The 14771-nt window shown below is 46.9% G+C and overlaps 2 protein-coding genes across 3 annotated transcripts in view; both read right to left on the bottom strand.

Moving 5' to 3' along the window:
- Positions 1-2700, bottom strand: part of LOC119445588 (protein spinster homolog 3-like) — an 81857-nt gene extending 79157 nt beyond the window's left edge. For both annotated transcript variants that reach the window (XM_037709858.2, XM_037709857.2), the window contains exon 1: positions 2335-2700. In XM_037709858.2, coding sequence (XP_037565786.1) covers positions 2335-2623 — 289 coding nt within the window. In that variant the 5' untranslated portion in view covers positions 2624-2700. The remainder of the gene's footprint in view (positions 1-2334) is intronic.
- A 1815-nt stretch (positions 2701-4515) lies between these two features.
- The window catches only part of LOC119445586 (neurofibromin-like), a 121314-nt gene continuing 111058 nt past the window's right edge, over positions 4516-14771 (bottom strand). Inside the window, 1 exon segment of the mRNA XM_049663438.1 lies at positions 4516-14381. Coding sequence (XP_049519395.1) covers positions 14037-14381 — 345 coding nt within the window. The 3' untranslated portion in view covers positions 4516-14036.

Genomic DNA, 14771 nt, shown 5'->3' with positions numbered 1-14771 from the left:
TTCTCTTCGTCAAGCAAAGCTTGCATTGCGTTACAGATTTCGGTGGCGACATAGTCACGCAAAAAGTCACGTGTGGCGCATTGATATGCGGGTATGAGCCTGGGACAAGAAATAAAGAAGGAAGGAAAGAGCAGATGCGGGGAAAGCTGCGCTGGCGTCGGGTCACGTCACGCGCGCGACCAATCAGGGTCGTTTGGGGTGTCGCGGGGAGGGAAAGAGAAGGAAAGGGGGTTGGCAGTGCGCTCCGCCGGGCTTCCCTCGCCTCAGATCAGTTTCGGCGTCCGGAAGGGAAGGCGCACATGGTGCGTTCCGCCGAGGAGCAGGCTGCGTTTGAGAACCGAGGCCGCGAACTCGCTCGAGAAAGGGCTCGTCGTCGACGTGCCGATTATAGCATGAGGGCTTCTGAAGCCCAGGCGAAATCCCGTGAGTTGCGAGAGCGCGATGTTGAGGCCAAACGTCAGCGAAGAGCAGCCTACCCTGAGTTTAGGGCAAACGAAGCGGAATGCCTGCGACAGCGTCGTCTTGCCACACGCTTCGCAAACCCCCATTTCCTAGACAGGGGATGGGCTCTGCATAATTTTTTCTTAGAAAACCAGGCAATTAATTGTGGTGTTATACTAAACGAAGCAGACCCCAAAATGGGATCGTTCTGCAAATTTTGAGCAACAGTGCAGAGGTGAGCGCTCAACTATAGTCAGTCGTGGGCCGCCGGTTGATAAAAAAATGCTGGTACGCAAGTGTGACTTTATATATATATATATATATATATATATATATATATATATATACACGCAAGAGCACTGGGTATACGAAAACAGCTCCATTGTGTCCTGCTGCCCTGACGCACCAAAGGAGCATCGATTGAGGAGTTTACATGGTAGGACCACATAAAATGGAGCAGGCTATGGCAGAACACACAAGTAGGATGTGTATAGAAACAAAAAAAATGCCGATACCATCGGCGATGATTGTCAAAGGAAGCGAATGCCCGGTCGAACAAACATTTTTCATTGCCGAATCCCAAAACAGCCGAAAGAGTCAAAAGAAAGTTTGCTTTAGTAAAGCGCGTGGGCGCCTAACGCGCGATAAGATTACAGCGCGAGGCCGTTACGCAAACGCGCAAAACGCACGTGCACTATGTTTACTGGCGCGAGGGCAAACTATAGCTTCTTACAATCACGTGCAACACTTGTACTGTTATCAATCCAAGTTACAACTTGTGCACAAGTCGGCAGCAACGTTGCGCAATGAAATGGTTGCAACCGCGAAACATGGCCATGTGACACGTACAGTCGCGCTTACAACGAACACCTTCATGGTACGAAATGTACTCGGTATGAAAAAAGGAATCATTTGAAACTGATACTTGGCGCGAACAGCGCGCAGTGTCGGCTGATGGCCTTCGAAGTTAACGCACATGACGTTTACTGATAGAAAATGTAATTTATTATCTGCGTTAGTAGTCCCGACGCGATTTGTGCGGCGTTTACGTTGTGAACCTGCTGCTAATGACGTCAACTGGTATCACTGTCATTAACAACGAACTACGACTGACAGCACAGCAGCAAAGACGACGCGTAGACTACTATATGAAACAACTCGACATCTGAGTAATTATTAATAAAAAATAAACGGTCAATAGCTATATATAGAAAGCGGACCATGCCCCACATGGATACACGTTCTCTGGCGGTATCTAGATCCTAGGCCATAATAAAATTCGAAGCTGTACGAAGCACTGCGGTAGCATTACCCTAGGCATAAAACATTTATTCAACTATATAACTTATGCTGTGCACGCTAGGAAGGCTTCCCATCCTTGACCTGCTTCACGTGACAGGTAGTCGTGGCCCGCCGGTTGATAAAATAGTGATGGTACGCTGAGAGTTCGCTGTAAGTGGGCTCGACTGCGTGACCAGCCACGTCTTTTTTCATCAATTAGCCGAAAACGAATCATGGTATTATGGTTTGTAGGTGGACAAACACAACACATCGCTACAGACGGAACGAAAGACAGAGTGTATTTCGTGCCGTTTGTGTGAACGATCTGGTAAAGTTGGACAAGTTCGCGTCCCTGTCAACTGTCGCGCTGTTCGACAGCGTGACGTGAAATTGCTACCTCTGCTGGTCACACCAGTCAACGCGACGCAGACCGTTGTTGTGCAACGCCAACGACACATCAAACAACAACGCTTTCGCATTTCCCTCTGGTTAAAGACTGCAACAGTGAGCGCGACCAGGCGCTCAAGGAAAAAGCATATAGGCGAGTGACTTCATACGAGCGCAGTCCTTCGGGAGGCGAGGTTTGCAAAATGAAACCGCCGAGAGTCTCACCTGCTACCGTGTACCTGTCCATGTAGTTTATGAGGTTGATGAAGAACAGTATCCCGACAGACGCATACTCGACGAACCGTCGCGAACGTTCGGACATGACGCCGGTGGGAGAAGCCACGGTCGCAGAAGAATCCGGCACGGCGACCTCGTCGCCCGAGCCGCCGATGTTGTCTTCGGGAGGAACCATCGCGGGCACCGATTCAGCTGCCGAGTTTCTCGGGTGCAGCGCTAACAACCACGGAGATTGGCGCGCACGTGTGTCAACGCACACATTGGAACCGCTGGACATTGCTGCGCACTCGCATGCCTGCTGCACGTCTTCGCGAAACAAGCGAAACCGTCGCCGCAGCAAAAGCACACTGCCAGTCTGCCACAGAACCAGCGAGCGGCGAGCGAAGTCATAAGTGGCTGGCACCGACTACGGCGAGCTATGGCTACTACGAATCCGTATGTACGTTATCATCATCATCAGTTATGCAATTTTTAAAACTTGTAGCAATTAATTGTAAAACAAAAGTATTTATTGCCGCTAAAACCAACCTGTTTTATCTAACCAACAAATTAAAGCGAAATGTTGTTTACGAAATAATCACAACCAAATAAGGACAGCTTTGATTTTGATTTCTTTATAAACGTGGCGCAGTGTGCAGTGCACCAGCCTTTGCATGCAGTTCCCCACGGGGAGGAAAAAAAAAAAAAAAAAGACAATGGTACATTTAATAAATTTCTGCACAGCTAGGCAGCACTGTCGCCATTTGCTTAAGGACGAGCGATATCTTATGTAAATGCATTGTGCAAGGCTAAGTGCAGAACACTTACGTACTGTACATCTGTGTTGATGAAACATGGCGCAATGTAGCTAACTTATACTTAAGACTCCAGATGAAAATGTCAAATGTATATTAATGGCTATTTCTCATTCATCTTCGGCAAGTGGTGTCCATGCACCAGTGGCGCACCGACGGGGGGTGATTCGGGGGTTGTAACCCCCCCCCCCCCCCCCCCCTTTTGTTTAACCCCTTTTCTTTCTTTACGTATTTGAGTACTGCAACTATAGATGTAAGACGCGCAATCGTCTGCACACGCGCGCATTTTTTGACAATTTCCCGTGAAGAAATCGCCCCCCCCCCCCCCCCCCCCCTTGCCAGAGATCCTGGGTGCGCTACTGCCATGCACAGAGCTTCTTCATAGCGGAATGCAAGTGATACTTGCTTACATAGGTAGCTGTACTCTATGCTGTCTGAACTGCCAACACAAACAAATTTGTATCTTTGGACCTGACTACACCTTAGAGCAGTGGGTCTCATCGGTGCTCCTACAATTTTTGTGATCCCCTCTTTCCACCTCGCTAAACATCCTAAAACGTTTAGATTGATTTTTTGACCGTTTGTAAACAAAAAAGACAATAATCGGACCTTGCCATCGTCAGTGACTGACGCAAGCACGAAAGGCATGCACGAAAGGCACCGTAAGAGAACTAAGTACATTATAGGCTGTGGTGTATTATTAAACGCCAATGATGGCAGACAGTGCGCAGCACATTCCACATCAACATTTATGCAGCCACTGGAGCTGTTGAGAGGAGTGAAGAAATGCTAACACTAGCAGATTTTCAGTGCACTTTCACGACGCTAACTGCTGCTGTGTGTCATATCTGTTATGGTCAACACCACAAAAGATCAAACAATTTCAAGTGTCAAAAGTAGTGAGTAGGCAGGGCCAAGGAACTACTGTTGCCTTGTGGTGTTCATGTCGACACTTGAAGCTCCAGTGCCAAGATCTTTCTCATATCAGCCTTCGCTGCAGCCTGTGTGCTGCAGCGCTAAAACGTTCAGCGCTAAAACTTCGCGGTCGTAACTCGCAGCCTAGCGGGCAGAGGAAACAGTTACTGGAAGGACACGCTCTACTTTACGTCAAGAAATCCACCACTCGTCTTGAAGTGGATGAAGCATTGATACAAGGGCGCCAATGCCATCATTCAAAATACTATACCATTTTCGTGGACTTCCTACCGGATGCTGTCAGCATACTTTAGTAGGGCACTCGCACTTCTGTAGCACCTCCTGGTCAAGGCTGGTTCCCCATTGCCATTCTGCAACGGGAACCCCGTTGTAGTATCTATGTGCCGACAAGGCAGCGTGACAGACACAAGCACAAGCACTGCTGGTGTGCAGCCGTGGATAAAAGATATGACTTTAATTCTGATATACATTTAACAATACATGAGCTGCTGAGACGGCGCACTATGCTAGCACGAGGCCTGGCAGTGCGCCGACTCCACATCACAGTTCCCGACAGAAGGGCGGAACAGCAGGACGAGCAAGAGGTGGTGCTTTGGTATACGCAACTGGCCAACTTGGAAAACGGGGGAGGGAGAGTTAACAGTAACCAACACGGCTGCTCCGGTCGGAACAGTTACAAAAAATAGACACTTCCTTCACTGTAGAATTTCTGCAGGCAGCACAAGATCACACACCATAGAAGCTCGCGACGGCACGCATCACGCGTGATTAAAGGGGCGCAGCCGTCACAACAAATTTGTGCCAACGTTCTCTCTCGTCCAAGCACGCCGCAAAGGTGCCACTAAAGCCAGACCTCACAAAGTGTGCTGGTACAGATTAAAAGAGCACGAATGTACTGGCTGCTCTTTTGTTAGCATAGTGAGCACCGTACGTACCAACCCTAATCGAATGAAGAGCCTTGAAACGCCCAACAACTAGAACCATGTGTCGTGTCCTAGTACTTTTTTTTTGTGTGTGAAAGAGAGGCATTCTGTAGGATCACCACTCATGGAAAGGGAACAGTGAAGCGCTTGCTACATTTGCCAAATTACAGCAATCTGCACTGTTATGCAAACTTCAAGAAAATATTTTGCACTTGCTGCTGCTTTGTTTGGAGTCAAATTTCACAACAAACAAGCCACACGGCATCATTGGTTGCCTGTGTCATCCGGAAAGAAGTGAGAAAACCACTTCCCTACGCACGCGAGAGAGCTGCTGCATGAACTTGAACTGGTTTTGCCACATGTCGGCAACTAAAGAAAACAATGTGGATAGCACGTGCAGCAAGTCAACTGTGTGGGCTCGCAGCGAAATTTCTGCTTCATCTTGTTGTTTTGAATGAGATCACAAAATGTCACATAATAGAACTGAAGCATCTCAACATGCAATGTCATCCTGCCAGAGCCGTTAACTAAGCTGTTTTCCTTAGTTGCCAAGAGGTGGCAAAACCAGTCACAAGTCTATGTAGCGGGTCACTCGTAGGTTTTTCACTGTTTTCAAGACAAACAAGGCAAGCACCAAAGCAAAGTGTTTTGTTGGACGACGCTAAACAATTAAGAAATGTGATCATGCTGAAAAGTTTGAGCAGGAAACAAAGCAGTGGTAAGCCCAAAAATGCTAACTGTGAAAGTCAGTATGGATATTTTATGCCATTTTGCTTGGCAGTTTTGGCACATGTGGGATAGTCACACGTTTTAAGCCTTACGTATCTCTCAAGAGCGAACAAACATGCTAGACAGTGCTCCAGCTCTAAGCTTAGGATGGCACATTGTCAGCACGTCCTTACTGCCTACAAATGCTTTCTCAGAAAGTGAAACATCCTTCACCATCACAGCACTTTTTGTTTTGTTTTTTTCAGGACACTGTAAAGTACACGTCTGAAACAAGCAGGTTAACTACTTTCTTTCCTCTTTCTCTGTAAGACCCTATCCACCACAACTTATACACAGAATTTTACATGAACATGCAGAAAGACACAGAATCTGTCATCTTATGATGCTCCAGCAAAGATAGGCGAATAAGTTGAGAGAAAGGGGAGCCTCGATTTTCCGCACAATGTTTTCCACACATGTGAGCAGTCAGGACATGGAACAGCACACAAACGAGAAGTTTTTCACGGCACAAATGTATGCAACACAAGATGAAAACAAAACAAAAACAAGAGGGGGGGTGGTCAGCTCTCTCAAAAGAACATCGTTTGAAGAAAACAGTGAATGATATTCATCTCTCTCCCCGTAGCAATATGTGCAGTGACGATGACACATATGCTGAACATGTGCATACTCACTGCCAAGAAGTGAAGCACATTCTGCAGTGGCTCTGCAACACATGCAGAGACCAGGGCAAACAACATGCCGAGGGACATGTGCACACCCAACACGCACGCCCCATGAACACACATACACACACACACACACACACACACCACTCGCGCACATCTACAGGAGCAGGCCTCCTTTTCCCGTAGAAAGATGTAAAAACTAGAACCACGCAATAAATTAGAACACATTCTCTCTCTCTCCACAGCGAGTGGAAGAGGCAATCAACCTCTATCTCGCCCATCAACTGGCAAACCCAGATGGAGACACAGCGTGCAAAACAACGCCGAGTCATGATGTCACGTGATCATGGCATGAATGACAATGATGGCAGCAACAACAGCAACAACAACAGCGAAAAGAAATGGGGGGAATGAACACCGAGTGCGAGAAGCACGTGTCACGACACGCACTAATCCTCCGATGCACGCATGGGTGTCGACGACGCAGTTGGGTGAACACCACGCACTGTGTCGAAAGCACACCCCAAGAATTGTCCTCCAGAATGTCTTTCGTGCGCAACTCCTTTGGCAGAAGGGTGTCTCCTTCTCACATCACAAGTTGACCAAGGTCCGTCACACTTTCTAGGGCGAGAGCCGCAGTGTGGCTCGAGCAGACGACAAACTGCGGCTTTGTGCCAGACGACGCACCGTTCGCCACTGCTGTCCTCCAGCTGTGTCCTTCTGTGTGCACACGGTTACACTGTCTCTTTCAACACTTAACAGTGTGGAACGTGAGGCCCGAGGAATGCAGGGCTCTGGTAACTGTGCGGAGGTGGGGAAATGAAATTCTCACATCTGCCTCAGATGGCGCAGTGTGCAACCACAGAGCTATACAATCATCACACACTGACTGCACCCCTAGGACACCAACAACACTGGCTGCCAGAGTCGATGTAAAAAAAAAAAAGTTAAAACAACATACAGAATGCCACTTATGAAACATCACAGCCTCGTTTCATGAAAACTCCTTACTATTTGTACTCTTCATTTTGTATTTGTGTCTTGTGTGTGTCGCTGTTGACGCTGGAGACTACTTCAGCTGGCAAGAAAATGGCCCGAGTCACAATGAAAGCAACTTGACTGGACACTTTGCTTCCCTGCAGGTCTGTGTAGGTAATGAAGATGCATTGCTTGCCAAAGCCGTATAAGCCACGATCCTGTACTGCGTACAAAACGACACCACCACCAGAGTTGATGGGAAAACATTAAGTGGCTCCTTGATGTGAACACACCACAACCTGCAGCTCAGCTCTCTGAATTCCATGCCGAAGCAGCAGACGAGAGAGACAGCATGGTCTCCAAAGCTCACGATTCTCGGGAAAACTTGCGCGTACCAATGCTATGGAAAGAAACGTCTCAACGCCAACTGACATGGGACAGCACCTATGACCCCTTATGGTCACCACTTTCAAAAATGCACTGAGCCAATTGCAGTCTTTTCAAATCGTCCTCATCCCAACTGTCAATGGCCCAGACACACTGTATGGACACAAAAAATCATTCGGCACATGTAGGACACGAATCGAGTAAAAAGTGCAGAAGGATTGGGAATCAGCAAAGTTGGTACATCTTGAAAAGCTTGATCCAACGAAGCAAACGAAGAGGACATCACAGCGCCGGACTTGCAGCTACACTTACGCCAAGCACAAATGTAGTTTCAAGCTTGGCAAGCGAAAAGTCTTCTTTTGGCTGTCTGTGGTGCGGCTACCATTGGCACAAAATATAAAATATTCCTCGTCTTACAAGAGGCACTCCAATGCCATCGATGGAATAGAGCCATAGTTTGAGAGTGCTTAAGCTTGGCACCTGGTGAGATCAACACCACTGAGGCCTCAATGAAGGGCTGTTGAGTGTGAGTCAAATAAACGAGATACTATAACATGACACCAGTGCTACCAACATCTCTACATTATTATCAGCTTGCTATCCCCTGTTGGCGCCTCACAGAAACACGACCCATTTCTGATGTCTGTTGCACGTGACTGGCAAGATCTATCGCTTGTCCCGCCATGCAGCTGACGATAAAGACAGTCGGGAACTTGATGGCCTCCAAGGTTAGCAAACACTACTCAAGCCCTTTGAGTGTCTGGCAACTAGGTGGTGCGACAGCTGTGGTCAATGTGAATAGAACAGATTTGAATAGGTGGTGGTAAATCTGCCAGGACATGAAAAAATATTTAGGTCGTATAGCAAATTTAGTTTGTGGCAAGCTGACGGCTGTCTTCACCCAGCACAGAGGGTAGCCTCTAAATATTCGTCTATGTGTGCCTTGGCAGAACACACTCAATCTCAGTGGGCATGTTGCAAATAACGTGTCTCCGTCATCGGTCTTGTGATGGCAATGAAAAAAAGGTCACTGACAGTAACCTAGAAGTGTCGACTACTACTACTACTCAGCCAAGTCGTCCATACAACTTGCTTTCAACGTGCATTTTGTTCCAACTCAACAAGCGCAGCCCAGCCTCGCGGCCTTTCAATCGCAGGCCCGTTGCCGATCCTTTCAAGCGCTCGTGATATCAAAAGCTGGACGCAGCGATGCAACACAAGTCTCACAACCTTGGAAGTGGTCCTGCTCTGGCCGGGCCTTCTTACCTCGGGAGGTATTCTTGCACAGATCACGCAGGAAAAAGGAGTTTCTAAGTCTCCCCAACTCGAGCACGCCATTGTGGAATAGAAATTCTGGAAGCTATAGACGCACCAGGCCAGGAGTAATTCACACCTGAAATCACGATCACATTTGCGAGTGCGCTCTGCTTAATGAACAGTACAAAACGCATAGCAAGATAGAGATTCTAAACCTTGCTGGAGCAATGGTTTAGAATTGTGCGACTGTATTGGAAACCACTGAAAAAAAAAATTTTGTGACTTGCACAAAAACAGGGCAATGTTAATAAACCTAGTGAAGGCCACTGTCCTAGCAGAGAGCAGGAATCCAGCAGCAAAGCCTATCACAATGCCCTCAGGCACGGGCAGTAGCACTCCAATCAAGTCAATTAGCACGTCTTGTAGGGACATTAAAGAGGAATGCTGTTAGGTTAAGTGAAATTGATTATTGCACTTATGTAATTATTATAATCAGACTTTTGGAATACCATAAAGGTCGGTCTAACTGCAGTCTGAGTCTTTGTAAGCCTGAATATATGCAAGAACAAGAAATGCTACCTCAAACTTACCACGTCATGAACATTTAAAAGCATCTGCTCAGCATTAGCTAACAGCGAATCAATAAACCATAATTACACTGCCTTCTAAAGGAACAAAAGATTTAACCTACTCACTTTCACTGAACTTTTTCAAAAAAGAGATGGCCCCGAAAATGTGAAAATACTTTTAAACCTGCAACATCACATTAACATACTGCAGCCAACGCAAAAACTTCTAAAGGAATCTCTCACCTGTTCTCTGCTGACCAACTTTTGTTCCTAGCAGGTAAATGAAAATCACAGCTTCAAAGATTACACTGTCTGACCAAACAAACTTACTGTGGCACTTTACTGTTCCCTTAAAGGTGGCCACACAACGATACTATACACTGTTCTATGCTTAATAGGCAACACTGCAGAAGCTACTTTAGTGCAGTCATAGAAGTCTGACCAGCCACATACGCATCGCAGTTGTTTGTGATTTGCAGCACCTTCTACGGAATAAGTACTTCACACGTTACAACTACAACTTGTTCACATAAGGTTACGTCAAATCACGTACTGTTTGTGAACCTTTGTTCTTGCAGTTATGCCGCATACTATGTTTTGCTCGTGAGCAAAGGCAGTCCACTGTCACTGCTAGTCCGAGAGGGGTCACTTCACTCGTCAGGTGGTAAAGAAGTTTACGGCTGCAACACCTTCCTAACTATACAGTCGACTTCCGTTAATTTGGCCCGATGGGACCGACAAAATTGATTGAATTATATGGCGAGTCAAATTAAACAAGATGCAGAAAAAACGCCAGAACACCTCGCTGATTCATTTGGCAGTACAGTAGAATCTCGTTGATACGATTCTGCATGATACATTTTACGGGATAATACGTTTTCTTTCTTGTACACAAGTTTTTTTTTTCTTACTTACGATTGTTTTCGGATAATACAAGTTTCAGATGATACATTTTATTTTCCAGTTCCCGTGAAGATTGTATCAACGAGATTTCACTGTATTTGCTAGAATTTAACTCTTTTCGTACCTCGCCCATTGGGCAGGGTTAGCCCTCTTTCGATGGTTTGAAACGCCACTTTCGAGACCTCCGGCGCCGCTCACGGACATACTGCGTTATCGGACGTGAAGGAAGAGAACTCTACTTTCGTTTTCTAAGCATTTAGCTTTTTTCCCGTGAGGCGGTGATTTTTAAACACGCTCCGAAGTTTCGCGATCGTCAAAGCAGAACACAAAAATGTCCGGCTCCCAAAACGGCACGCGCGCTTACAGAGATCGTAGATATCGCGATTCCGCTGCCTCTGCGGCTGATCTTATCGATACATCGAATAGCAGCGAGTCAGAGGACGCTGACTTTTTATCGGACTTTAAGTCTGAAAGCGAAGACGACGCAAACCAGCCCGGAACATCGGCGGCCGCAGCCCGGCATGCCCAACTGTAGTGCTTGCAGTTAAATTTTTGTAGCGAAATACCTGTTCAATGAAAAATTTTGATTTTTTTCGGAGATAGTGCCTAATAGACGGCAATACATTCTGTATATTTCATAATTTTCATAATATTTTTTTCTTAGTAGATATAAGCGCGTCTTTACAAACCTTGTTCAATTTTATCACATAATCTTGATTTTAACAATTTATATCTTTTTTTGACATACATCTTGTTAATAAAACTTTTATGCGTGAAAAGTGCATTCATTTTGGTTTCTGTTTATGTATTACATTAAATATTGAGTGCAGCAGTTTCTTCAGAAAAAATATGCCGTAGCATACAAAAAACCCGAATTTTCCCCATGGTAGGGAAAGAGTTAACACGTCTCCTAATCAAATGCGCACCCACTTTCCATGTGTCCGAAGTAGAAAACTAACATAGAAATTACTTGAAGCTTCTAACCAAAATATCAATCTAATAACGTGCATCCGATTTTTTAGAATGGTAGCCGGCTTCCTAAAGTCAGCTTCGCAGCAAGGTTTTTAAAGTCAGCTTCGCCGCAATACAGTCATGTTATGCGGTAAAGCGTATGAATGCCGCGAAGGTGGTTTTGGTTGCATTTCGATTGCACCGTGCGGGCAACTTACGGCTTATTAAAACAGAAGGCGCTCATTAGAATTGGGTAAATACAGTAATCGGACATTTTTAGCTACCATTACTGCTTGAAAACCTCCCTAGGGCGGGCCGATAATAGGCGTTTTCAACGTGAGATGATGTGTGTCCAACGCACGCACTGTCCCCTAAGTTCCGCCAAGACAGCTGGTGCCATTAAAGGGATAGTTACGCGCCGGTCAAGTTCGAATTATCCAGCGAATGCCAATTTTAGGATCGAAATAATTAATGTTTGGGCCCATAAAAATGCACGGGTGCCGGCCGGGACCTTCGGTCGAGATCGGATTAAACGAAAGATTGAATTAACTGGAGTCAAATTAACGGAAGTCTACTGTATTAGGCACTGTGACGTAAAAATGTAAGACAATGTTACTTTGAGATATAGCATAATGCATACAATGTGTCTGGTTGACCTCCCTGCCTTTCCTTCCTCCTTTTCCTCCTCCATGTGTATTTCTTTCATATGTGACGCACTAATTTTGGTCACGCATGAGAGCAATCATAGAACTCTCTCTAGCCTTCGTAGCATTGTCTGCTGTGTACAAAACGGAGTATACGTTCATCCTCCTCGTCTATGGTAAACATCCAGAGCTGCGAACAATGCAGAGCGTTGGCGGCTCTTTCGGAGAGTATGCAAGAGTGATCTGAACATTCGGACCTTTGCCGACTCCTTATTCAACACATTCTCCCTGGAAGCCGAGAGGTGACAATGTGGCCATCGTCTGGAACGACACAGGCCTGGGACAGTGCTGTTTGCACAAAACCACGAGAAGGGTGCACTCGACAGAGTTGCAGCACATTTTGCCTCAGCCACTGGCCATTTGGTTATCAACTATTGTTCATAGTTGTCACCAGCCGACCTAAAAGATGCCAAGCTCTCAGTTGCTTTGTCAATCGCACCACAAAAAATGGGACACGGAAAGAACCCTCGGTGATTGTCCCGAAGAAGAGTCCTGTACGCAAGATGCAAAACATCATGATGACGCGCCTTTCTTAATTTGTTTTCAAGTTAAGAAATGAGCCTGAGCTTCTTTCAAACAATACCAAAATAAACCTGTTGCAGTAGAACCTCGCCAGTGGGCTCCCCAGACTAGCTGACATCTGGGATACCTGAGTTTTCCATTGATGGTTGCGTTCCACTGAATAACTGCTTCGAGGGAGCAAGATTTTCGACCTTCCAGCTAGGGCTAAATGCAGAGGTCTGCCGCGAGGGCATTATGCCAACAGTTGCAAAATGTAGAAAACAACTTTTGGCTCAGTCTGCAGACTGTGATCATTGTGACTGCTCAGGATCCTGTCCTCTTCCAAGCAGTAGATTTGTGGCCCTCATAAACACTTTCTGAGCACACCAGACATGTATAGTAGCACACTCTCCACATAGAAGTCAGGACACTTTTCCGTTTACCATGCATTTTACAACAGCGTGTAGTGTGTACGCTGGATTCCTGCGAGAGAATCATTGAGTCACTCCCTTGTTGGGCAGCTGTTTAGAGCTTGAAGCTGTGCTGCCCCACAACACGAAAAATGGGGTCATACAATGCATTGCGGCATGAATTAAATGAGAATGTCATGCAGAGCTATGACTCCAATATGGAATGCGAAAATGCTTGCCGTGCTGGTTCATCAGCAGATGAAAAAATGCCGTGGTGACTGGGCTAGCTAGTAGTGAAGCTCTGAGTACCGTCCAATGTGCAGAGCTAGAAAGAGATGACTGTAACCACTTGGTATAAGAGCATCAAGCTCTCGCACACAGTGTGATGGCATTTGAAACAGACTGCGGCACCACTGCTGCAGCATGAGACGCAGCTACCAAGACTTAAGTTCCAGGGATGTCAAACGTGTTGCCTGAATCCCTGCCACTGACAAGTGGCATTTGCAAGGTAGTTGCAATTGGATGGCCCTGTCAAAACGATTGTAGCGATCAGTACTACAAGGACAAAGACAACATCCACGCCAAAACTATGCCGTCACCTAGGCCTCTATGCCGAAGAGGACGACAACAACGTCAGTGCCGAGCCGTGAGCCAAGGGTTGCCTCACACATTAAAGCGAGCATTGAACCAGAGGCTGAGACACCTCTCACCCTAGTTCCCGAGAGATCTGGTGACCTGGATGTGGTACCATCACCGAGACTGCAGCTGCCTCGATATGACGCGAGGTGAACTGGCTAGTGATGTGCGGTGGGATGTTGTCAGAAGCAGACACCTTGGTCCCATCCCAGGAGTGTAGGCTAGGTTTCACAGGGCAGGCTGGAGAACTACCCTGCCTGGCACTGCAGAGCAAGGGTGTCCAATGAAAGGTAATCACATCACAGCCTGCACCGTCGTCGCAAGGTCCCACAGCTGACAGCCGTTCAGTGCGAGGTACGTCCGCTCTTGGGTGCCCCTGACCCACTGGGGTTTTTGCATTTGAAGCTGCGCTGTTTGGACAGCTGGGAGGCTGAGCGGGCGCGGTCGGGCGGGGCGCCCGACCCGGGTGTGGGTGCACTTCCACCCCCGTCCGAGCAGGCCCCGCCGTCCTTGTCGGTGGGAGAGGCCAGTGTCAGGCTGCTCATGGAAGAGGAGAGGTTGATGGCCGAGGCCACCGACAGGGAGCTCGGGTACTGGCTGAGCTCGCCCTCGTCGGCCGGCAGGCTCGTCTCGACCATGGCTTCCAGGCAGTTGACAAACAACTCGGCGTTGTCCAAGTTAGTCTGGCTCTGCATGAAGACCACAAGAGGCAGACAGTAAATGGCTATTGTCTACACTGATTCAAAGTATTGTGTGCTCAAGTTCCACACGAAAGGCCAGCACAATGGCTGTACCCTCCATTTCGTGCCACTAGTCATAAACATGCAACTAATCATTGCACAGCTCGTAAAGCCACTGCATAAAGAAAGAGCACTGGTAACAAAGGCCTGCACCACCGACGAATTCACATCTGTCAAAATGTACTATTCTCCCACAACAACAACCACCATCCATCTCACATTAATTTCTTTAGCACTGTACACCTATATGTTGCTCTCCATCAGCATTGGCATCACTTACCTAAATGCACCCTGCACTATAAAATAATTATCAGCAGACTGAGCATGTACCCAACACCC

This window comes from Dermacentor silvarum, chromosome 3 (assembly GCF_013339745.2).
Source record: "Dermacentor silvarum isolate Dsil-2018 chromosome 3, BIME_Dsil_1.4, whole genome shotgun sequence".
Taxonomy (NCBI): domain Eukaryota; kingdom Metazoa; phylum Arthropoda; class Arachnida; order Ixodida; family Ixodidae; genus Dermacentor; species Dermacentor silvarum.
This window is presented reverse-complemented; position numbering and strand designations above follow the sequence as displayed.